General features: G+C 49.3%; 3 protein-coding genes across 22 annotated transcripts in view; 1 reads left to right on the top strand and 2 right to left on the bottom strand.

The window, feature by feature from the left end:
* Positions 1 to 26,049, top strand: part of Rg (A kinase anchor protein rugose) — a 359,505-nt gene that overhangs the window by 307,757 nt on the left and 25,699 nt on the right. The window lies entirely within an intron of this gene.
* On the bottom strand, positions 14,851 to 17,061 carry LOC143366879 (protein mab-21). Its single transcript, XM_076808299.1, has one exon. It carries the CDS (start codon positions 16,712 to 16,714, stop codon positions 15,617 to 15,619), a length of 1,098 nt encoding a protein of 365 aa, XP_076664414.1. The 5' UTR covers positions 16,715 to 17,061; the 3' UTR covers positions 14,851 to 15,616.
* LOC143366901 (protein mab-21) lies at positions 18,996 to 21,437 on the bottom strand. The gene has a single exon (XM_076808349.1). It carries the CDS (start codon positions 21,110 to 21,112, stop codon positions 20,015 to 20,017), a length of 1,098 nt encoding a protein of 365 aa, XP_076664464.1. The 5' UTR covers positions 21,113 to 21,437; the 3' UTR covers positions 18,996 to 20,014.

Here is a 26,049-nt window from a genome sequence, read left to right as displayed (position 1 = left end):
CTTCCGAGATCGAGAGTAGAAGTTGACCGCTGACCGGCTCGTGGAGTGGTCGTGGGGGGAAGATCGCGAGGGAACAGCCGCGCAACAAGAGGAACACGAGCCACGAGAATAAGAAGAGGCGGAAGGAGAAAAGGAAGAGCAGGAAAGGAGCAGAAGAATGGGCAGAGGAGAGGTTTGCTTTGCGCTTCGTCGGCGAGATCAAGGCGGCGCCACGCCTCCGGACCGCCTCCTCTAATCATCGGCTCATTACTCATTAGTACTAATGAGCCACGCGCGCCATCTATACCTCTGCCTACGACGAGGTACAACACCTAGACTGGATACCTGGCACAATGGCCCCCACCGGAGTACACCCGTGTATATCGTGTACATTGAAAGCTCTGGCAGCCCGATAACCTGCACGCAACCGTCTGCGGCAGGCCTCCTGGTCATGGGATCCAACGCTAGAGATCGATAGGGCCCGTCCCGAAGTATATCGTGAAATGGAACCATTTAACGGAAGGTCTGGTGATGGTGATTAACGATGGGCCTAATGGAGAACGTCTCCAACCGCTCGCGTTTATTATGTAGATTCGTGTGTCTAAGCCCTGCGACTGGCTAGTGGCTACGGCTCCTCACTCCGATTCCTTTGGGATACAAGCTCCGTGAGCGGAGCTGTCTCGTAGCCCCTTCGCAAAACTTTTTCTCGCGTAAAGTCAGCGAACGACATTGATCCAATTTTCAGCGACGTAACGGGAATAAATGTCCCTGTGTAACTTGTTCACTGAACTGAGATTCTTCGCGTTTCGTCACGCTGACACGCGTAGGCTCCTTCACCCGCCAGGGGATGATGCTTGATCTCATGGACCAGCCATCCCCCGTTTCCCATAAAACCAGCCATGACATCGTGCCCAGTGAAGCGACCACGTGCGACGAACGCTCGCGCAGAACCGCGTCTCGTTACATCCGTCACAGCCGTCGGTCCGTAAAATTGGCGCCACCTGCCACCCTCCCGAAATCCTGCTTCCCGTTGCTGCCGGTGCAGATTCTGACTCATCCTATCGCCTCGGAGTATTTAATGCATTTATAATACCGGGCTTAATGACCCTTGGCCCGTCTTCTCGGCTGGAATTTATTACAAATTGAACATCCGCTGATACAGAAGAATAACATGGCCTCCGCTCGGGGAATACATTATGCCGAAGGCTGAGGAAGCTGAGCTGTGAAACGTTTATCGTGGCTTTGTACCTGCGCAGTGCCTATGTTAATCCGCACGGATTCTCGGAACTCGCCTTGTACGTGTACACGACATCGAAATGCTCTCAGTAGTCGATACCGAATTTGTACCGCCATATCTGTGCGCGTATTCTTTTAAATCAAGTTTCCATATGTTCGATGAATACTTGAAGAAGAAGGGCTAAACCAATTCTCTCTCCCGCTGTACTTCAAATTTGCCTCCTGAAGCATACCCGTGCGATTAAGCGCCACCCTGTACAAATTCCTCCGATCGAGAGTGATTTAATTAATGCCACGAGGCTCAGGGAGTCGTTAGTCCTTTTAGCTTAAAGGAATAAAGAATCGTTACATTACATTACTCCATCCAAGCCGTAGGGGAGGCTGGCATCGTTGCACAGTGGGGGAAATTTCGCGATTTTATGGCCAAAAACACAAAAATAAATTTTTGAGTTCGACAAATAAATGCAAATGTCAATTGAAGAACTAATATGAGTATCAAATGCCACCAATTTTACTGTTAAATGTTTTTATACAAAGCTCGCGTAGATTCGCAAATGTTTATGTTCATGTGAGGATAGACCGATCGCAAAGAATTAATCCAGATTTTCAAGTTGCTTCAAACACTTATATTGCGTTATCCAAAGATCTGAAAATAATTTGAAGGCATGGATTGAATTCCTGGTGGTGCGTAAGATATCTTTTTGTCCTCAAAATAATTATGCTTCGGTTTTTAATACGTAATTTATACAATTTCTAAAGTAGTGTTTTAGAAATAACCTTTTCATATAAGAATCAATTTTCAATGCATAAAATAGTTATCAATCCCATAATATCCTGCAATGATTTTCATTCTTATTTTACGTTGGACAATTTTGATTCTATAACTGCAATTATTAATTGCTATCAGTTGCTAATTTTATAGTTATATGCATTTTTTAAATACGATCCAGTGTGTCTTGTCTAACATACAACATAATTGTGACCGAGACTTGTTCACTTTTTATTCTTTTTTAAACGATTTTATTCAGCTTCGATCCTCTGTTTGATTGTTTGTACTATGCATGTTTATTTGTCGTCAGAAGCGATAACCCTTCTGCTATGCCCTGCTGCGCTGTAGCAGAGGCATGATCTAACAAAGAAAAATCTGTATAAATGTAAATAATAAAAAAATCTTTATCGTTCGTAATTTTTGTAATTGCTGTTTTTCGGATAATTTAGTTTCTCATATATTCGAACGTAAAAGTGCCGAATTTTATATATTAAAAATAAGTATTCAGGTTTTGACCACGAAAGTGGACATAGTTCTTCAATTGACATTTGTCAAAAATTTAATTTCTGTAGTTTTGGCCATAAATACGCAAAAATTCCCCACTGCGCGTTGTGTGGGGGGTAGCGAGGACTCGGTGTACAAAGTGTAATGTGATTGTTTCCGAGCGAACGGCCCTGCTGGGGCTGCTGTTTCGCTCCAGCGGTGATGACTTCATCCCCATCTGATCCCGATTTCCTATCCATTTTAGAAACTCCAACGGAGGTTTGTCCCCGAATAAAACATACTTCACCGGCGCCCCTCGGAAGCCAGTAATTCTAGTTCCTATCTCCACTCTGCCCAAATAATTACGTTATTTGCTTACTGCTCTGGCCATGTGCGCCAGATCGCCGCGAAGTGAAGAAGCATCCAGCGCTCGTAAACAAGGTATCGTCCTCGTGCCGTAAACAGAAGCGGCTCGAGTGTGTATTCGTCAGAGGGGCCACCTGTTTGCGTGAAAAATAGGCCAAATATGAGCGGAACCGCGAAAGGTGGTAGGAGATCGGGAAGAACAAAGCGCGTAGATAGGGGCCCGGCTTGCATTGTCCCGCGGGCTGTTTGCGTCCGTTTCTGTCCCTGCGCAGAAACGACCGACTCTTTGTGCCTCTTGGTGTTTTCGCTGTGCACCACCGGCTTTCTCTCGCCAACTGCGGCCAAAGGATTACCAGTGAAATCCTTTAATGGCATTGTTGGCATTTGAATAACACGAAATATGATATGAGATCAGAACCTAGGTCCCCTCCACCCTTTCTTGCCTGATCTTTAAGCTCGAACTTGGGGGTCCTAGGGTATAGGGTTACGGTCCCGTTCTGCGCCGTTGTCCAGCCGGATTAATTGTTGGCAGCTCGTCGATGTGCGTCGAGATACCGGAGAAAAACCTCCTCTCTTTTTTCCCTCTCTTCCTCGTATAGTGCTCCATTTTTAGAAATCTCGTTGCTCCGCTGACAAGCTGGTGTCGCCGATCGTGATCCTCGCGATCTACGCCGCCGTTGTCCCATTCTCGTTCGCGGCAGAAACGGCGAGAGGTGCCTTTGAAAGCTGATTCCGGCCATTCGTGGCGAATGGAGACACAGCGGTGTTTGCCTCGGAGTCCAGCGACGGGGTAAAGCAACGCCGTCGTTCCGTGCGAAGGAGCGCTTAGCTCCGGCAAAAATATGCGAATCATGCGAAGCTAGGAGCGGGAGCAGCGGAGGCAAATGAAAACGGACGCCCGTTGCGAAGTGTACGGTGGTTGGTAAAGTGAAAGGCTGCACGAAAGCGAGACAATCCGCTGGGGAACGGTTGAAAAATCGAAACCCTAAACGTTTAAGTTATTACGCCGAGGAATCAACTTGTTAACGTCATTTCGCGCGTGAGCGACTACCGGTCACCACGCCGCTGCGCCGTGACTGCTATTTTTCCCAGAGGAACGTCCATAAACCGGACACTTTAGACGTATAGCGAACGCGCTGCGATCTATTTAGCATTCACGGCGATAGGACGCGCCGGGACGAGGAGCGAATGCCTTTAGTCCTCCTGGTCCGTTCCGCCGCGACCGCGAACTTTATTTTTACCAGTTACGGAGGAGGAATCGATGAGATAACACACTCCGTGCCCGTCCCGCGAATCCACGAAAAGGAACAGAAGGAATTATTAACGCGTCTGATACGCGGCTGGAATTCGATAAGACGGACACGGAAATGCCTTTAACCGCGTCAGCGTGTTGGCGCGTAAACGTTGATGCCGCGAATGGCGCACCATGCTCGCTCAGGATCGCGAGCATCGAAAGTTTTGCATGTCAATGCTGAACGACGTATCGCGCATCCGTAAAAACGCCGTCGACGCTCCCCGTTTATCACTAATTCGCGCTTTCCCTCGATTACTCAGTCTTGTCGCGCGTCCGGTAATCTCCCACATTTCCCGCTCCCTCCGTGCCGCTACTTGATCGCTCGCCAAACGCTCGGCAACTCGACCCGCCGCTCTCGTTAATCCCCGGTGCTCTTATTTTGATTTCAGGTGAGTAATCGAGCTACTTTGTTTCTTACAACAATTTGCCAGCCTCGGAGGAGAGCGAGGTCGGGCGGCTCGGCCAGCGACGGTGAGTAAATCCCCATTATTTACACGGGAGCAGGATTTCGCGCACGGAATTTGCCGCGGCGAGCATACCATTACGCCTGCCACGTCCCGTCGATGCACGCGCGTCGCGCGGTTTTCGCGGAATGCGCGCGGTGAAATAGCTCCGCGGCCGTGCTCTCGAAATTACGAGCGTAAACAGCCGATATACTTGGCGACGTTCGAGAATCAGGGGGAGGCTGGAGGGCGAGAGAGCCGCGATGTTTCGAGTGGAGATGCGGTGGTAGTTTAGCGAGAAGAAGGAGCGGAAAATGGGGGGAGAAAGGAGGAAGGGAATCGTAGGACTCGGTAATAATTCAGGCAAAAGGACGCATCAATCCTGATGGCCCTCCGCCCCTCTCGTTCCTCGCCACCGGCTCGTCCAGAAATAGAGCGATGTCGGGTAGAGCTGCTCTTCGTTATCCTTCTTCAACTATCGTTCCCACAGGCGAGCCTGTTTTCTCCCTCGGGAAAAAGCTGGATGACTACCGATTTTCCCTTATTGCCGCTTGCCACGCGACACCCCCGCCCCCGGGCATCGCACTTTCTCCACATAAATCTCCGTCGCGTCGGTTGGAGCCGCCGCTGCGTACGAAACTAATCAAATTTTTGTTCGAATTCGCGCGATCCTCCGCTCCTGGAATGGTCCCCTGTGTGGCGAATCGATGTCGATTTCGCGAACAGCTCTCGTTGCGAAATTTCTTAGGGGTAGGTATCGATGATTCTTCGATCGTGCAAATATTTCTCGATTAAGGGTAAGTGATGCTTCTCACAAGGGAACATCCCGAACCCGGAAATTCGAAAAATTCTGAAACTTCGTGAATACGTAGAGAATTTCCTCCTGATCACAACGCAATTTTTGTTTGCTGCCCAAATTCACTCTAAGGAGGTGTAATTGACCGCTGAAAATCCGGTTATTTACCGATTTTGTGTTATATAACTCGTGAACTGTAAAATAATTTGTTTACCATATGCTAGATCTAATTAAAAGAAGTAACTCTTGTCTTGAAACTTTTTTTCTATCTCTTACAGTTCGCGAGTTGTAACACAAAATCTGAAAATAACCTGATTTTCAGGGGTTCATTTCACCCCGTACGGGTGAATTTGGGCAGCAAACAAAAATTGCGTTGTAATCAGGAGGAAATCTCCCACATATTCACAAAGTTTCAGAATTTTTTGAATTTTCGGCTTCGGGACCTTCCCTTGTCAGTAGGAATGGCACAGAAGTCTTCGCCCGTTCATCCCATCGGTGATAAATTGTATTTTGTCTGCACTTAGCTCGTCCTTTACCCCTTTCTCTGCTAACAACGTTACAGAGGTCGTCGCTGGGAGCGTGATTCAATTTAGCCACCCCTTTCAACGACAGAAATGGAGAATGTATATGTCACGGCAGAAATGCTCAGCTCGGTAATCCTATAATAATCCAGGCAACCTCGGTCTTCAACATTTTCCGGCGCGGCTGCGCGTCGCAAAGGTCCATAAATCTCCCTCGACACCGATACCCAATCGAACACTCGCGGGGCGCGCGATCGTTTGTATCAATTTGCCGAAAAATCCGCCAGTGATATATACCGCGGGGGAGCGATGTTTTTCCCAAGATTACGCTGGAAAAATGATGAGGTCGCGTGTCGATGTGCGCCGCTTTAATATCCAAGAGTGTTTCGCGTCGTAAAAGAAAGTTCGTCGCGCCGTTACCACCCGCCGCTGAATTATTCAATCAGCGACGGTATTTTCCAACCCCGCGGCGTCCCAGCTTCTGGCAACAGTCGCGTTCATCAGAATCCTGGCCCCGTACACACGGATCCGGTAGGTTATCTCGCGGTGGTAGGCGGACCTTAAAAGCGGCAGCACTTAGCGCCAGGTTTCCGCCACTCAAACACTGCCCCGCAGTCGCGTTATAGCCACGATTTAGAGCGGAGGTGGTTGAGGTCCTCTGAAGATTCGAGTGGCCGGAACATCGCGTAGGTGATTTATTAAAGCGCGTTTCAACGCATTTGCCCTAATACATCTCGCCAGCGGGCGCGTAGGAGACGCGGGTGCATCCCGAGAAGCGATGTTTAGACTCGGCGAGAACAAAGGGCGCCGCCTTCTCAGCGCCAGAGAGACTCGCTGCCCTCCATTTCGGAACATTAGCCAGATCACCGGATGCCCATGACACTTTTCTCACCCACTCGAGTGTCGTTATCTGCGCCGCTGAGGCCCCAGCGGCCGTAAAACCCAGCCGAGTTTTCGTGCCGGTTTCATATTAAAATGTCTCGTTAATTTCACAGTGCCACGGCGTGGCAAAAAACCGTCTGACGAAGGGGGACAGATCGTGTCCGCTGTCGCGGATAACATCGTCGGATACTCCTGCCAGTTACTTTCAATCCGACTTACAGATAAAACCGAGCGGCGGAGGAACCGGTGCGCGGTGGCGGGATCGTTGGGAGATTGTTAATTGCCGCTAGAATGTGCTCCAGCGCGCGCAGCTGGGACCGTCAACGATAGCTACGACGACCGACGACGCGTGCGATAACGCCTCTTGGCGAACTTCATAAAGGAGAAATTACCTGGCCAGTTACGCTATCTTATTAACCGCAGATATCCGGAAAGCCCGTTCCGCTTATCTGCCGCGCGAGTAGCAACCGCTTACACGGATGCATACCGTGGCTGTGTGCGCGAGTACGTGATCAGCGATCTCGCGTGCGTCGGGTGCAGCGGTAGCAAGAACGCGGATCCGTGATTGTCGACCGTTGGCTTCCGCGATCTAGCGCCTGGCCTTCGCCTCTTTTTGCCCGGGAATTTGTTCGCGGATAGGGGAAATCGACGGGAAAACCTGGGACAAAGCAGCGGAACCGTTGTTCAAGAAGTTGCGTGACAGGGTTCCTTCTGGGATTCGAAACGAACTGAAGGGAGGATTGCGCCTTGTTTTGCCGAAAATAGGTAATTCTTTTTTAATTTTTTGTACAGAAACGGTTTGACGAATTAATTTGAGGTTTGGCAGGCTGTTCTATTGTAGCTTGAAGTATTGTTCTGAATTTTTGTGTGACAGTGAACAAAAAAACAGGGCAGATACAGAGAGAACGTTGAAAAATAATCGGGTGGACCTGGCGTTGACGAAAAGTACTGTAAGGGTTATCCGAAACACAAAAAGGAAAAGAGATTCTTAAACTATATGAATGTGGCTATGGGTGGTAGTTGATTTATTGCGGTATCTGTTACCGTTCCTTTTTTATTAAAGAAGTTCTTCCGATTTTGAGGCAAAACCTTTCTCAGACTCAAATCAAGGCGCTTCATCTTCTTCAAAAAGCTGCCATTTTAACATTTTTTTATTTTTCTTAATGCATCTACTACCACCCGTAGCCTCATTCATATAGTTTAAGAATCTCTTTTCCTTTTTGTGTTTCGGATAATCCTTACAGTACATTTTGTCAACGCCAGGGCCACCCGCTTATTTTTCAACGCTCCTTTTGTATCTGCCATGTTTTTTTTTCACTGCCACACAAAAATTCAGAATAATAGTTCAAGATACAATAGAACAGCCTGCCAAACCACAAATTTATTTGTCGAACCGTTCTTGTACAAAAAATTCACAAAGAATTGCCTATTTGTCGGCCCAACAAGGCGCAATCCCTCCTTAATAGATACTCCCGGCTATTCTTTCTGTTTGCATAGAAACAGTGTTCGTCGTTTCTTGGGTAGTTTCTCCGGAGGATTTTGCGTGACAATGTTCTCATGCGTTCGAGATGGCGGCTCACCCCCGCCGCGACTTCATCAATGTTTCATACGCATGCAACGCGAACAACCCCCCCGTGTACGAGCGATACACTAAGTGGTTTTGCTCATAAAGCTGTAACGGTGTATAGGATAATGTCGCCGGTAAGTGGTCTCAAGTAGTAGGGCGAGTATCACGGTGGCCAGAGCGCACATGTGACCGCAGAAGAAGCAGCCCGCGGAGGAATGTTCTTGCCCATCCTAGGAAGTACTCGGTGTGCTGTACTGCTTCAAACAAATCGTTTGTTGCTCTTCAAATAGAAAGCAACTGTGCCTGTCTCTGTTACAACAATTGCATACCTGTCGCGTGCTATATAGATAATACATTGTGTAGAGTTTCAATCATCATTACTGCCGATTTTATTAATTGCGGGATATAAAAATATATCACTGTCACTTCGGCGTTTCTCGTTTTATCGAATCTCGTTTTTACGCTCAGCTGGACCGAGACACGTACGGAGTGCGTTAGGGAACTATCGGACCGTATAAATCGCCTGGACTTTATTGCTTCTTGCAGCGCGCGTATGACAGTAATTAGTAATTTACATGAAAATTAATACGCCGTCGAAGCGAAATCGCAACCCCTGGCGACTTATCTCAAAAGTGTATCTGCTCGCCGAGTATTCGCTTTCCCTTGGCCCTGGGCGTTCTAAAAAAGTTTCAAATTTCAAAGCCTATATTTTCCCCTTCTTCCCGACATGATTTGGTGTCGCGACTCGGCCACGGGGGTGCGCGCGGGGGCACCCGCGTTATTTTTATAATCTCGTTTTGCCGACTCGAAGGCTGGAGCGGTCTCAGCGTGTCGCTGGTTGCTCTTGCCGGAGAGATCCGCGTGCCATCATGAGAAAAAGGAATCGCTCGTGGGGTATCGCGTTACCGATCGGTAGGTAAGGGTCTTGTCTCCTCTCTTTTTCTCCTCTCCGCTGGAAGGGGTCAGAAAGGGGTGAAGGGTGAGCGCGCGCGGGGACGGCCAATAAAACTGGGAGATATCGAGGATGCGACACGTCGGAGAATAAAACGAACGGACCGGCCGCCGTTGAAATAATTATACCGTGGATCTGATAAATATTCGTCCCGATTCTCTCAACGTAGGGGAGACCGGGGCAGATTGTAACACGGGGTGAATTGTAACATAAGTAAAATCTTTTGAACGACAAATCTGGTAACCCACAGCATGCGAGAGCTGCTTGACGATATCAGCACCGTCGGTTTTAGTGACACAAACGAGCGTCATATATTCAATTTGTGATTATAGCCCAGAATTTTAGTATTTAGAGCATGTAATCCACCGAGCATGAAATCCACTTTGATCTGAATTATATATATTTTGAGATCCATACGTTGCAATCAAGGGCTTCGCTTCCTTAACAAAATCTGCAGCTTTAACTTTCAAAACTTCATCGTCTTCTATTGCCTTTCTTGTAACAAATTTGCTTATTTTTCGTGAAACAATGCGATGGGCTTTTTAAAATTATTTACCCACGTTCTAGAAGCTTTAAAAGCGTTGTCGTTATTACCCTGCTCGTTGTATGCGAAATATAACCAGCGCCAATAGCTTTTCTCATAGTTTCTACAACAGACTCGGAAACTTTTGTTAACTTTTCTTTTTTAGTTCCTCCTGCTTCAATTTGATGAGCCCATCGTCGAATTTGACGTTCAGAAGAAACAAATTGAAAATTATGTTGAACTGTAGTAAGCTTTCGTCTTTTCTCTGCTCCTTTCCAAAATTCAACTGCGCGCCGCTTATATTCAATGTCAACATCTTTATCACGCTGCTTAGAATGTTGTTTTGTTTAGAATTTTATTTCTAGATAACTTGAGAACCACATTTCCCTGTAGTTCTCACCTCACTATAAGTAAACTTCAATAATAATTATATTTATTAATTTGTAGGAAATACAAATTCTGATTTATCCGTATTTTCGGTTCGGCTGTGAAGTATAAGAAAATAAATTTCCATGAAAATAGATGAAGATTTACAAGAATTATTCACAAAAAATAACAATTTTTTATGTATGATTTAAACAAATGGACTTTTTGAAAATCTGGCGAGTCAGTCATATTTCGCATTCAAAGACACAAAATTCGTCCATTGACACTAATCCCCTATCTCTAATAGTTCTCGCGATATTCCACAAAAATGATTTTTCAACCCTAACTTTGAACGCAGTTTTCACCCCCCAAATATGAAAACGGGGAAAAATAAAAAAAACACGTATTTCTTATTTTTCGGTCCTCTATAACATATCCAAAAATCAAAATGATCGGAGGCGGACACCTAAAATACTCTGCTTGTAAGTGTCCAAAATTTTGTCACGTACTTTCACGTTCTCAGTTCACCACATATATAACTAGTAAATCACGCGAATTATTTCCTGATTGAGGAAAACCCTTTGGAGAAAAAACTGCGAGAACTTTTTTCGTTACAATCTGCCCGGGTCTCTTCTACCTATCAGGCGTCTCGCCCGCCATCCGCCGGTTGCCATCTCAGAAACGCGGATTTATCACTCGGCGACAGTTTCTGTTTCGTCGAGCCAGGTCGAAGCTTCCTGGAAGCCTTGGCCCTGAGATCGAATCGAAATCCTTGATCCTCGCCCGCTGCGAGTCCGCGATAGGGGCGCGTGGTCCACCCCCTCCTGGATTCCTGAAAAATTGCCTCGGGCCCCGCGTATACTAATGACCGGTTAAACAATAAGGTCCTGGGCGGAACAATGGAGTAAAAGTGAAAGATGCATGGAAAGGAGCGCAACAAAGGGTAAGAGAAAGCGTAAGAAGGAGCGCGTAGGCAGAGGGTCCGCGTTGGTACGGCCGTGTCGGCTCCGAGGCTCCTCTCTCGTTCATCGGGACGATCCCTGGCCGGTCCCCTCGGCTGCTGGGACCTCCGCCTATAAAACGCTCAGATAAAGCCGCGATGTTTATATGCGTGGATCGCAGCGAGAGAGCAGAGAGAGGAGTGCCGTGTAGAAGGAGAGGTATACCTGCCGGCCGCGCGCCGACAAAATAATAAGACAAAAGCCGGGGGTGGACGACGCGAGGAGCGAGCGAAGGAGCGAGCAGGGGGGGGGGGCGGCCAGACGAATCGAGGGACGACAAGGACGAGAAACGGGTGAAACGTGGATTACGGAGCGAGAGAGCCACCGGGAGGGAGGAAAAAGGTGAGGGGGAGGGAAGCGCGCCGTATCAGGGACGGTAGATAGGTCGGGAGGGGGCAAGCAGAAAAGGAGAAAACCGGACAGGAATGCATGGATGAATGCGCCGCGTTGCAGGCTACACCCGAGCGCTGCGCTTATCTCGCGAGAGCGAGCCGAGCTCTCATTAAACTCCCCTCTGCGCGGCTGCATCGGCTTCGACTGATCGCAAGGACCCGCACGGGAACCCTGGACATCCTATGTGTTCGTAATTTGCGCGAGCATGCCCAGGTTCATTGACGTCGTCCCACATGTGTCGGCGTTCTCCTCTTCTCGCCCCTCGGGAGACTCAGCCCGGGAGGGTTGCTGCGTGCACGCAAATCTATGTAGGTGCATCGTCGTTTCGTTTCGTGCAGGTAAATGTGAAATTTAAGAAGGACAAATCCCTCGATAGTTCCCAGGGTAGTCGGCAGTAACATTCAAGGTAAATAATCGGGCACTTATAGAGTCGCTCGTCATGTACAGTTTGAATACGGAAGTGGATCTGAGAGGCCAGTTAATTTTGCTCCGAGTACAGCCGCGTAAGATTAAGTTGACGTGCGACGGAGAGCATTATTGCGACTACGCTGCATGTACTTAGGTACCTTTCGCCACTTCGCTTTCTCTCGGTGTCGCCGACAGCGAGCCAATCGCGCGATCCGTTTTCACGGATCTCTGTCTCTGTTTCCACGCTGCCACCGCGGGGATCCTCCTCGGTGAGGATGAATTTCAAGACCGGATCGTGAGAGGCGGTTCGACGCATAGAATCTGTACAGGGTTTGCAAGAACGTCGCGGTGAAAAAAAAAGAGAGGAAAGCCGGGTACCCTCATTAGCATACCATGTGTGGATCTCCTTTACCATTCTTTTTTCCCCTCTCTACGTCTTGTTCGTCTCTCCTCCGCGATTTTGGCCACTTTGATAACTCGAACGTTCCCGCGGCCGCAACTTCTGCCGCTTCCTTTTCGCTGGGTCCGGGGGATCCCGCAATCTTGCTCGTTCGGCACGAACGATCGTGGGGGGAAAATTGTGATTCGAGAGGGAAGCATTGTATCGAAGGATTTTAGAGTCTTCGATGGGAGAGGGGCACTTAAGATAGCACACACGGTATCAAAACTCTACTCAATACCTTCGTCCTCTGGAGTCTCACGTTTACCTACGACTCCTGTGGCCTTTAATTCCCGTTTCGGTCAGAACTTTGTCCCCCGAGCAGAGCGCGGAGACGATAAATTCCCTCTCAGCGTACATTTTCGAGGAAAAATTCGCGTGTCACGGATCCTTTACTCGGCCTCCGCGCGATCGATTTTAATCTTGCGATCGAAAGGAAAGCGGTCGCGGTCGCGCGACGTACCGGCGAACGCGAAGCCGTCCGAACGTTTTGCGAGATAAGTACGCGAGATCGTCGCTGGTTTTGCTGGAAAGGAGCGTTCGTCGTTTTAATTAAAACCGATGACGAACGACGCACGCGACAATATTATAAGATCCTCGCCGAATTTACAATTTATCAGCGCGGACACTATCACGCCGGTCCCTCGTAACGTTCGTGGATTAAATATTAAGCAGTCTTGCGCGCGACAAATTACCACGGTGAATAAATTTGCATGTTTATCTGGCTATTACCGCGACTTTGAAGGAAAAGAAAAGCTGACCGGTAACGCTCTCGAAAGCCTTGGCCAGGTTACGAGGAAACGATACGGGCACCTAATGACTTTAATCGTTCCGCGATACATCCTTCTATTTGCAAATATAATGGCCTTAATTACTACCTTGATTACCGACCTTTTAGAGCCTATTCGATTTCGTTAAGAGAACTGGATGCTAAACATTCCCCCGCGATAGTGGCGAATGGTTGTTCCGCCAGCCTCTTGTTTCCTTCTATCGAATTCTATGAAACTTTACCTAAAATCGTCGCTTATCTGCACCCTTACGCAAAGCTACACCAATGGAGTGCAAGAAACTAACAATGCTACCATGCATGAAGGATTCAAGGCAATAGGCCAAGATCTCAATTAACTCGTTCCTGCAAATCATCGACGTAGAGCCTCAACTAGGCGCAATGATTTATCGAATCTATCCGCCTGTTGGACAGAAATATTAATTAACCTATCAATATCTCTGAACCAATAATCGATATCAAGCCGGTGGACATTTATTGAGACAGAGTTCGCAGATTTTACTCCTTTACTCTCATACATTATGCACGCGCGCGGGGCTATTTGAAGTTTCCCTGGTGCAGGCGCGGTAAACACGGATGTCAGTAATTGTTGTTTGAATTGGTGCCAGTTTTGCGCTCGTTTGCGTCAGTTACGTGGATGCGCCCATCAGTTGGCCGGTCGAAATCGATTACAAGCAGAGATCCGCTTCTCACTCGTTTCGGAACCTCTGTCTTCGCTGCGTCGAGAAGATTGTCTAAGTCTAACAGATCGCATTCGAGATTAGTTGCTCCTTCCTCGACATTCTAAATCCTAACATTCCCCGAGTCAGTGTCTGAAGACGCTGCTAAAACGAGGCGGTAAACAACGCTGCGCGCACTAGCGTCGATTGCAATGTCTTTATGCGCGACGCGACACCGTTGCTCCACGTTCCGCCCGCTCTGAGGATGTCCTGCATAAAACAAGCCGTTCAGGCAGTGCCTCGCCATAATTACCGTTGATTACCACTGTACAATAGAGATATTAGCTAGTTTCAAAGCAAACTCGGGACTGGTGACACGTAAACGTCGCTGAGCGACGTGTGAATAAGTTTCTGCTCGCCCAGATAACACGCAATTTGCTTATCGAGCAGGGAAACGACTAGGTGACCGGTGAACTTTAGGAAAGCCCGTAGATACGAGCGTGTACAAAGAGAACGTAGGTAACACGATCGTGTAGGTTGACGGTCAAGTTTGTGGGATTATAATGTCGTTCCTCCATTTCCATCCCTCTCGCGCCGATGAACGATAAAGTCACCGGGTCGGACCGACGACAAATTTTCATTAGACAAAACACGGGGACATCGACGCGCGTCACGGTATTTTATCGCGAATGGCGGAGATAATGCGACAGCATTAGACGTTCCATTTCGTCGTGGTGAAATCGAGCTGGACGTAGGACTTTTATTCGTGCACGCGCGTCTCCTCTCGATCCCCAGGCACAAGAAGGCGCAAGATCTGGCATAAAATTTACGAGGGCTAACTCCGAAGAGCGCGGAACGTTTGACTATTCTCTCGCGTTGCGGCCGAGGGTACTTTACGGGCGGCGGCTTGATTTTCGAAAATCTTCGGTAGGTCAGGTGGAGGTGGGTGTTGTTCTTGAGACGAAATGACTACCAACCGCCGTGAGTACGGTTCCATATAAATAGCATTGTATTTCACATTTTCGTGTACACTTCAATAAATATCTCTTAAGATGTATTTACATAGCGGCGGGGACAGGGTAGTTGATTAGAAGAGAGGACTCGGTGAACCCGTAACCGGTGAAGCTTGCGTTTAGAATGTCAGAAGGGTTGTTTGTAAGTACTGGCTGAATTGTGCACGATCGTGCTCTCATCGTAACTGTCTCGTCGAGCGTCTAAATGCAGAGCGACTGAGAGGGAATATACAATTTGATAATGAAAATGGACATCACCGGTTAAGAGTTAACGCCGAAGTATCGTGATTCAACGTAGCTGCCGTCGGCGACTCTCTCGCGCGTCGAGTTATTATACAGCCCGATGGACAACCGTTTGAGCCGCGAAACGAGGCCGAATTCTCAACGTCAGGGTATTTTATGGCACTGGTTCGATCGTCCGCGGGCTCGGTGGATCACAGAATCACACATGCACGCGCAATTTATTCTCGTTACGGTCAAGCACACACTGCACGTCTCCAAGCACAGAATCGTCGGTGGGCGCGCTCCGCCATCCTCAGCCGGTCCAAGCTCTCGATGATTCTCCCGGCGGTAGGATACAAACAGATTAAACCAGGGACGATCTTTCAATCGATCACTCCAACGAATCCAGCTCCAGTATATAGTTCGATTCGACTGCTCCTTCCTGCGCTTCATAGAAGCATGAATACAAGTGACTTTCCTCCATTAAATCCATCCATGAGTTACGAGTTCCTCGGTATTATAACTTCTCCAGGGCGCGACTGTTGGTCAGCAGCTCTCTCGTGAGTCTCCACACTTGCTTAGCCGCGTTCTCCAGGCCGCTCGGCGACTTTCCCTTGAATAGATCGAGATTTGGCAGGAAATAGTGCGGGCATCTGCGGCACTGCAGGCAAGAGATCAGTTGCAAGAGAATCCCGTTGATACGGTCGGCGATGCACGTCTCGTCCCACTCAGCTTCGTGAGGATGCTTCTCGCACTCGTAGAGCAGCAGTGTTTTCATGTGGTAGCTGCTGACTGGGTTGCTAGGTAGATCTAGGTGTCGGTCCCTGAGGGTCTTCAAGATACTCAGGCAACGCTTCCTGCTGCCGCCTTGGAGCAGACGGTTCTCAGCGTCTATGAATGATAACGCCCAGGCGTCGCCCTCCATCGCGGACTGCTTCCCTTGCAGGCCGATGCACTCTTTGGATAGCATGTCGAAGCCCTCCGTTTTCACTTCAGCCACGATATTGGGATGGGGCCACGGTATATGCGCTATGGGCCAGTGGGAAGCCGACCTGGGCCACAGGCCAGCGCATTTGAACGCTGGCGTGATCTGCACCACGTATCTCTCTCTGATACGCAGCTTCACTTCGGTGGTGTCAGCTATCATCTTGACCGAGTCCCTGTAGGCGCACTTGTCGCATGCCTGCGCCACCAGGGTCTGAAACCTCGAGCGTATCTTCCTGGCGGACAAGTAGCCAGACGCGGTGATGAACTCCACCCAAAGGGACATGGACCTCTTCCGACCGTCGCTGAGCTTCAGCACCGCGCAACCGGGCAGCGTGCCGTCGTCCACGAAGTTCAGCACCCCCATCTGGTTCAGGTAGATGATGATCTCGAACTCCGTCGGCGAGATCACGTCCAAACCGTCGAATCGGCCGTTGTAGTCCGTTAACGAGGAGATGAACCTGGGCTCCTGCACCTCCACCTCCTTCAGTACGTCCTGCACCACGCGGCAGACCTCCTGTATCGTCTTCATCACTTGGCTCTTCCTGGTCATCACCCGCTCCCCGAAGTACTTGTTGATCTGGTAGACCATCTTGGACTGGGCTGCCAGCATATCGGCCGGCAACAGCATGGTTGCGCCGGCCTCAAGCCTTCAAGGGCTTCCCTGTCGCGTCTGCTACCACCGATCACCGCATTATGCTCCGTAATCCCTTAGCAAACCTTAGGCTCTTCTGACTTCAGCGGGGCGTTGCGCGCCACGGACGTTCCATCTAGTTCTCTCTGGAGCGCTGATCGCAGACCGGTCGTTGACGAACCTCCGTTGCCCGTCTAAGAAAATCGAAAACCCCGTTCTCTACTGGTTCCCTCCTGGAGCGTCGCGTCGCAGAGGGACGCCGGTGAGCGTCCGAGACACGAACGAGAAGCGGTAGGAAAAGGTGTGCGAGCGACTCCGTGCAGGAGCAGATTGTCGACTGCGCTGTCGTTCACCTCCTCCGCGCCACCCGCTCTTCGGGTTGTACGAAGGCGTGCGGTTAGGCCAGACCTAACACAGACCTAACCCCAGACCACGCCACGTGGTTCAGGGTTCGACCAATCCCGTAGCTGGCTTGGCGAGCAGGCGTGGCCAGCCATGGTAGACCGACAAGATCGATCCGAGCCTCGGATTCTACCTATACGTTATGCGCGTCGAAGGACGAAGGCAGCGGCGCGGCTAACCCCAAACGCGTAGCCCTTCTTCCCCCCATGAATTATGCAGATTAGACTCGTTTTATTTCGTGCTCGTGGACACAGAGGGCTCGGCCATTTCTCCGCAACCCCTTCGAGCTGGCCCCGAAATTTTCGTTATGGTGGAGACCACGCGTGACCACGCTTGGCTAACTCCGAGCCTACGAGGCCTCGATACTCCAACCGAATTTTACCTCATCCCGTCAATGTTATTCACTGTTTAGACACGGTGTTGATGAACTTTGACGAAGGGATGAGATTCACTTCATTGTGCTTCCGTGGATCAAGTTCTTCTAATTTATGCATCGGTTGTTCCTTACCTCTGAGATCCACAGGGTATTCTACTCATGTAGGAAGATAGGTATACCTTGATGAAACCTGGAGCGTCATGCAATTGGGTAAAGATAGCGAGAAGAGTCTACTGATGTACACTGAAATGACGGTTGAATCTGAAGTGGCAAGCAAGGCTGAGTTGCTTCTCTAGGATTTATGGCACATGCGCCGAAACATTAGACACCTGTCACATCCAGTAGTCTCAGATAATGTTCACCCTTGGAACGTCCTTCTCGGCGAGATTCTGGTCGAAACGTTGTTGCAAGATTTTAAGGATGCGCATCGAATTCCAGCGTGCCGGGAGTAAGAAATCCGTGGCCCGATGAGAGCACGACGCTGAGTTATCAGCGGGGAGGGACGGTTTTGCTTACAGCGGTTTTATTGAGAACCGGACGGTCGCGGCGCAAAAAGTCGTTATAAAATCTACGTTTAACGACGACACCGATAACTCTACCATTAAGGCTTGTAAATCGCGGGGGAACTGCAACGATATGGCGCGTAAAGTGTGCCTGATCGGGGCGCGTTCTCGCCCGGAGGAGACTGCTTCCCTCTCACTTTGTTTTTACGGGGCAATAATAATAACGTAAATTCCGTAACGATCGGCCGCGTGGTACCGCGCGAGAGGAGAGCTGAATGGCAGCGGCCAACGAATGTCATCGGAGCGGTAAGATAAGGGAGGAAATTTCAGGAGGGTATTAAGATAAGGACACGAGGGGCCTCGTAGGCGTATAGTGGCCCATGAAACTCGGTAGCGATGCCTTGACGAGGCGTTTCAATCTCCTCCAACGCGTGCACAAGTGTTAATATCGTAGATAATAATTACGCTCCGATGCTTTTTATACTCTTGCTCAGCGGCGAGGTTCACGCGCGACAAATTAACTGTCCGCTGGAAAATTATCCCGCTGTCATATCGCAAATTACACAGATAAGCTCTACTGGGTGTTCGTGAAGTCGTACAAGGTAGGTCGACAATGGTTAAAATAGTCGAGAATGTGGAGGTTCGATGCTGATGGGTTTGAAAATCCATAGTTTTCGTATTAATAGAATTAAGACACTTTTGTTTATCGTAGACGGAAGGTCCGAGTACAGAACTTGTCGCGTTTTCGCATTGAAACTTGCAGGGAGTTCAAATTATTGGTTTGTTTCGCTATTTCTCGGGTAGAATCAAGTAGCGATGCATAATGATAAAGTAGACAACAGTGCGGACAGGGAACAGACTGATTAGGTATAATAATAGGGAACAGGATAAAGTGTCTTGTAACATGGAAATAGTTGATTTTCCAAAGTATTTAAATATTCAGTAATATTTTTCTCTTTATCTACATGAGTACTGGGGGCGTTCAGAATTTATACTATGACCTCGTGAATATCCTCAAATTATCTGGCAGTCATCTGTGCATTGTAAGTACACATGTTTTATATATTTTGAGTAACGCAGTTTTCGGGGACTTTTACAGGGCGAAAGGATCGAAGGAATCACAGACATTTGTTACGAGACGAAATGCGTTTATTAATTATTTACATGATTTGTTCGAACAGCGATTCGAGTAAAAATAAATATCGTTTAAATAATATAAAAAAGTATGTACATATAACAATGCGTAGTCCAACTACCGTCGGAAGCTCGCCGCTAACCGATTATAAACATTAGATTAATAACGACAACGGATCACACGACGATTCACATCAGCCATTTAGACAGGTAAGAGTAGCTAACGAAGTAGTTAATTAATCGCTGGTATATTGTGTAACGCTAGGTAGATAAACTAGGCAGGTGCGCGCCTTTCAATCCGCGTTAATAAGCGCGAGAGTCTGTTCCAAGCGGAAAGCGTTTCGATTTGCATAAAAACTCGGTACAATTCCTCGACATTCCACACACCCATTGCCGACTCGGTGGACAATCTCGATCGTCGGCTGAGCCGGGCGAGTCCCCAATTTGTTAGACAAAAACTTTTAACGTTCCCCAGGCTCGGCGAGACTTTCAGTAACGCGAAGTCGAACTAAAACCTAGCAACAATTAATTTCGCGCGAAAGGAAACACGAAAGAACGTATTGCACCGGGACGCGGCGCGTTTCTGGACGAATAATCGAAGCCTGTCTTTCATTATTAGTACTCTTTACCAAAGGAAGCTGAGAAATTAACGATTAAGGTCTACTGCCACGAGTTTTGCTCGTCGCACCATCCCCGTGCCCTGATGCGCTGAAGAAGCTAGCATTAGAAAATAGCGAGTGAAAGTAGACTTTCCACGTGCACGGCGGGGGTAAAAAGCAGGTAAAAGAACCGTCGCGAAAGCTGTAGCCAGAAAGTGTCTTTGCGCGAGTCACCGAATCCTCCGTCGCGCGAAACTCTCCTTCGACCGGTCAGACAATTCCGCTAAAGTTTCTCTAGCGCTCGACTGTTGGTCAGTAGCTCTCTAGTGAGTCTCCACACTTGCTTCGCGGCATTCTCCAGGCCGCTGGGCGACTTCCCCTTGAACAGATCCAAATTGGGCAGGAAGTAGTGGGGGCATCTTCGACACTGAAGGCAGGATATCAGCTGCAGGAAGATTCCGTTGATACGGTCCGCCAGGCATCCTTCGTCCCACTCTGTCTCGAGGGGATGCTTCTCGCATTCGTAAAGCAGCAGTGTTTTCATGTGATAGCTTGTCACGGGGTTCCCCGGAAGGTCTAGGTGCCGATCCCTCAGAGTCTTCAGTATGCTCAGGCATCTCCTGCGGCAGCCACCCTGCAGGAGCCTCGTCTCGGCCTCGGTGAATGATAGAACCCAGGCGTCGCCCTCCATAGCCGACTGCTTGCCCTGAAGGGCCACGCTCTCCTTCGACAGCAGATCGAAGCCTTCCGTCTTAACCTCGGCCACGAGGTTCGGATGTGGCCAGGGTATGTGCGGGATCGGCCAGTGCGCCGCGGACCTCGGCCAAACGCCCGAACACTTGAACGCCGGCGTGATCTGAACCACGTATCGCTCCCTGATGCGCAACTTCACTTCGGTGGTGTCCGCTATCATCTTTACCGAGTCCCTGTAGGCGCACTTGTCGCATGCCTGCGCCACTAGAGTCTGAAATCTCGAGCGAATCTTCCTGGCTGACAGATAACCGGACGCGGTGATGAACTCTACCCAGAGCGACATGGACCTCTTCCGTCCGTCGCTGAGCTTGAGCACGGCGCAGCCCGGCAGGGTGCCGTCGTCGACGAAGTTGAATACACCCATCTGATTCAGGTAGAGGACCACCTCGAATTCACCGGGCGAGATCACCTCCAGGCCCTCGTAGCGGCCGTTGCACTCGGTCAGCGACGAGATGAACCTAGGCTCCTGGACCTCCACCTCCTTCAGTACATCCTGAACCACCTTGCACACCTCCCTGATGGTCTTCTGTACCTGCCCCATGCGGGCCTGCACCCGCTCGCCGTAGTATTTGTTCATCTGGTAGAGCATCTTCGATTGGGCTGCCATCATGTCCTGGGGTAGCAACATGTTTGCCGCGTTCGGTACTGTCACGAGGATTCCTTTGCACGCGTCTCCGTTGGGACTATCAGTCTCGCTGTTTCGCGGGAAATCGCGATACCTTTGCCGGCGTGTTGTTACCGTCCATGGCGCGCGGTTTCCCTCGTTTCCCCGGAATCGTTACCGACGATCGACGGGTGGAGGAAAAGCACTCTTGAGAGAGCAGTCACGGATGAGCAGAGCGTGCCGCGAGCGAGCAATCGTGCGGCAGGTGTTGTACGTGGAACGGAGCGCGACTCGAGGTGTGCCGCGCGCGCGACGACAGAGAGAGCACCCAGGTGACCACCAGCTCGTTCCACTGCCCTTGTAGTTGTGCGCCGTGTTCTCCAAGGCCCGCCTTCTGGAACGACAGGGTCACGTGGAGTGTGCGCGTCGTCGCCACGCCTCCTGTCGTTCCTCCTCTACCGGCTCGCTTCTTCCGCGCGGCCGCGAAACCACCGTCAACCACCATCGCACCCCTACTCACCCCCTTCGCTTCCCCTTTTGTTTTCACCCATCCATTTATTTATTTAAGCAGTTCCTTTCGTTATTAACCAAAGATACGGCGGCTAGATACCGACGGACGCGTCTGAAAAAAGTCGCGCCAAATGGTAGACTAACGATCCAGGGATGTCGTGTTCCTCGCGTTCGTAAGAACGACGAAGTCCGAAGGTTTCCAAAAATGGGTAGGTCGCGTGGTAAGATACTCTTTCCACCCTTCCACTTTTTCCTCCACTGTCAATGTCCATCAATGGACATGCGTGTTACGAAGGCGACTCTCTCAAGACAGAAGCAAGTCCCAGGAGGACGTAAGCTGTATTGTGTTTTCGATAGGTTTGCACGCGGATTCCAAGCACGATCATTCGCGTTGATAATTCCGTCGCGACGGTCATTTGAATATTCGACATTCGAATAAGAAACAGAAACTCCCGCGCCAAGCTGACGGACGGTAAGACAGTTTTCTCTTTGCTCGCGAATAACAAGCAACCCCTACGCGTCGCAATGCCGACACGAGGCTAACGTACCTAGCCGAGGCAGATGTTCGCGGCGAAAAATACCTAGCAAACACTGTAAGATACACCGTTTCCGAGTTTCCTTTTATTCCTCGGTCGTAAACGCCCGCGATGAGGATACCTGTCGGGGAATATCGATAACCGACCAAGATATCCCCGTACGTCGAACGTCCTTCCCCATAAGATTCTAGAGATTACAGCCTCCGCGTGACAGGCAACGGTCCTTCTCCACTTCGATTTTTATACCCCTTTTGTTATCCGGGGAGATCTAGCGACGTGCCACCGCATACGTGCACTTTACTTGACGAAGTAAAGAACATTCCTGTGTTTGTCGTTCACGAAAGGGGTGCTTATCTCCGGCATACGGTAGCACCGAGGAACTCTGAATGTTTCATGTAAATTCTTCTCTGTTGTGGACGACCATCGAGTCGGGATCTATACCGCACATATTTCCTGACGGTAGCCTATCTTAAACTAAATCTTATTGACATCCCATCGCAATCACACCTTGAGCACTGTCGCGCGCTAAAATAGGATCGGCATAAAAGCATTTTTACTTGGAGCTGAGAGACGTGGGTACAGCAAGCCCACGCGTATTCAGCATCATTCGCAGAAAGCCTGGACCGAGGGTCTCTCTCCTATTCGTTTCGTCAGCCTCGTTCCGGGATAATTGAATAAAGTTCAGAGAAATCCAATCTACTTGAAGTTGGAGTGGTAGATTGGTGCCCACCAGGCCCGCTATCCACTCGCTAATACGACTTGATTCATGAGTCCAGCACGTGCATCCTTCTCTCTCCTCATCTCCTCCCCTTTCCTCGTCTTCCTCTGGCGCGGCTGTTTTCGCGTAAGGGACCGAGGGGTCAAACGTTCTGCTACATCAGCCCTCGCATTAATGCAGAAGCCGGGGCACCCGTTGCACCCCTAAACGTGCCTTTCATCATCCCATTTCGACTTAATTCGTTTATCATCTGAATTATTTGTACACCCACGCGATACCCGGGGTTCAGCCTCGGGGCGACGCCCTCCACGAGAACATCTTTCATCCGGGGGTAAGCAAGCTTCCCGTTCGATTCGAAACGCGAGCTAAACCGGCCTCGCATTTCTGCAGGGAAATCTATTATCGCGGAAGATCTCGGTTTCATTGAGAACTCTATTTTAACCTAGTGCGATTGTAGAATGCTTCCTTGCTTCGTGTGTACTTCAAGTTTGCGAAGAGTCACGTTGAAGAGTGTCCCAGAATTCATGAAATTCCGAGGCAACAGCGGAGGGAAGTTTCTATCGAGTTCACTTCCAGTCGAGTATATCTAATAGGCCGATCAGTGCCAGGATGGTATCCTGTTCGCTTAAAGGAGCAGTCCTAGGCAAATGCAGTTTGCCAAAACATCCTTCGGGGCTCCTTTGACACCGCCGGCAGGTAGAAGAGCTCCTTGTCCAGCTCCTATTGCCTGACGTCTCCTCATTGTATAACGTTTCCCAGCGAACAACGACAACGCGTCTCGTCGTAGGCAGCCAGCCGAACCGACGCGGACGGCAGATCGAGTCGGGCTTGTAAATCAGATCGAATGAACATCCTCGCGTAATCCCGAGTAATCCAGGGCTCAGTCGCTGAGCTCCAACAGCCGGCAAAACTAGAGAGTGCTACAGCGTAGTGCGTATTTCACGGTTTCCTTAGTTAATGACGCGAGAGCAGAGGATCCCGACGAGCCACGAGATTCGATGCGGATGAGCAAAGTGCGCGCTTTATTGGAAATACTCGGGCTTGGGTGAAATGCTTACAATTTGCTGACAAGGGAAGATCCCGAATCCGAATATTCAAAAAAATCTGAATCTTTGTGAATATGTAGGGGATTTCCTCCTGATTACAACGCAATTTTTGTTTGCTGCCCAAATTCACCCGTGCGGGGTGAAATTAACCCCTGAAAAATCCGCTATTTTCCGATTTTGTGTTATAACTCGCGAACTGTAAGAGATATAAAACTAGTTTCAAAACAAAAGTTACTTCTTTTAATTAGATCTATCATTTGGTGAGAAAATTATTTTACAGTTCAAAAGTTATAACACAAAATCGGAAAATAGCCGGAATTTACTAATTCACAAAGTTTCAGAATTTTTCGAATTTCCGGGTTCGGGATGTTCCCTTGTGAGTCTCCTCTTTCGATTTGGAGCTACTTTTGCAAGATAGTAACATAGTTCAGCTAATTCTGCCCCTATAATACGTAGCAGTGGCGCACCCGGGGGGCAAGAGGCCTTGGAACCCCCCAAAGAAAATGGAAAAAAGAGATTAATGTAACCACGACTCAAGTAATCCAAGAGCTTTGTAAAAAGAAATGAAAATCGGATTTAATTCTTTAACTAATTTTTTATAATTACCTAGTGACTTTTATGAATTTTATTTGAATTTGCATTAAAACTATTTTTATTCATTCAACTCGGCTCCCCCAAGATTAAATTCTGAGGGCGCCACTGATAAATAGTTCTTGCCTATAATCCATCTAATCGCAGTACACACAAATACGGTAACAATGGGACCTCGTAAGTTCACGGACCAGTGCCTGAGTGCCATTACTCCAAGTCCATAGTGCGCCTGTTTTGCGGAAACTGGCCGCGCGCATTGTTTTGTAATATCTGGTAAGTCCCGCACGGGTTAATCAAAGGAAGAAACATTGTCGTTTAGCGTGTACCGAGCGCCATTAACGTGGCTCGTTCTGTCCAATTACTTTCGTCCAGCGGCCTACGACGAGACAGAGTCCATTCGTTGGGATCCACATTCCGAGTCGGGTACTCGGAGACACCGTGTTCCTTAAAGACTGCCACGCTCGCGGCGCGCACCAGCCGGGGCACACCTTTTTGTACCGTTGGTAGCCAGCGAATCCAGCGTCTAATAAGGGCAGCAGGACTTGGTTGCATCACCAGGGGCCCTTTGTAAGCCGGATGCCGCGATGCGTTATCTCGTGTGAGATACAGTAATAAAGGTATGAGAACACGCACGTGGCTGGCATAACTCATTGTCGCTCGGGATCGTCTTGATGGGTCCCGAACGTTTTGTGCCCATCAGCCGGGGCACGCTCACGCTACGAGAGCGGGCGTAGCGGTCGATAGACCGACTACATATGTATGTACATTGTTTATGGAATTCCAATATCCGTCTTATGCATTCTTCGACGTTATCGTGATCCGTTAAGTAAGTGAAATATATTCCTGAATATAGATACCTGGGTGTAATCAATGCCACATCGAAGGAGAGTATTTCTCCCTGAGTATTAACGTTTACGATCCATAAATTACCGCGCACCAGCTTTTAATTTCAACGAGCAAAAAAAAGCAGCCTCAGCTACGCGTCAATGATTCATTCCTCTCAGTTACACCTAATCACCGCTAGCTTCGCCGTTACCCCTATCGATACTCGACTCTCGGAAGGCTCGATCATCCTTCCCAGCGACAAGTTTCCAAAGCGAGCTTCCCGTAAAATTCCCTCCCCGCTTTCCCCGTGGCGGGCGCGGATAATTAATGACCGGGCCACTTCGGCTGCTCGCATCCCGAATCGAATAAACCACCATGCATCACCCTGCACCGCGCCACGAGCTATCGTGATTTCGAGTGGTTCGCACTTGGAAGAAGGAGCGAAGGAGGGTGCTTGTAGACACCGAGGCGAGGCCGGGCAGCCGAACGGGGGGTCTATTATTGTCCGGTGCTTAATCTGTTTGTTGTATACCGCCGGCGGGCTGCTAAGTGGTCCCCCATTCTATGGTGCCCTATGGTGTACATAGAGGCAAGCAGCAAGGGGGCCCTGCGAACGCGACACATGTTGTTACATCACGACGCCCCATTGTCGTCGTGGAACCCCGCGTTCGCTGCTGAGTCGGGACGATTCTCGGTCGCCGGGAGATGAACACGATGCATGGGGAACACTAATCG

This window comes from Andrena cerasifolii, chromosome 3, assembly GCF_050908995.1.
Source record: "Andrena cerasifolii isolate SP2316 chromosome 3, iyAndCera1_principal, whole genome shotgun sequence".
Classification (NCBI taxonomy): domain Eukaryota; kingdom Metazoa; phylum Arthropoda; class Insecta; order Hymenoptera; family Andrenidae; genus Andrena; species Andrena cerasifolii.
Note: the sequence above shows the minus strand (reverse complement) of the source record. Positions and strands in the feature narration are given on the sequence as shown.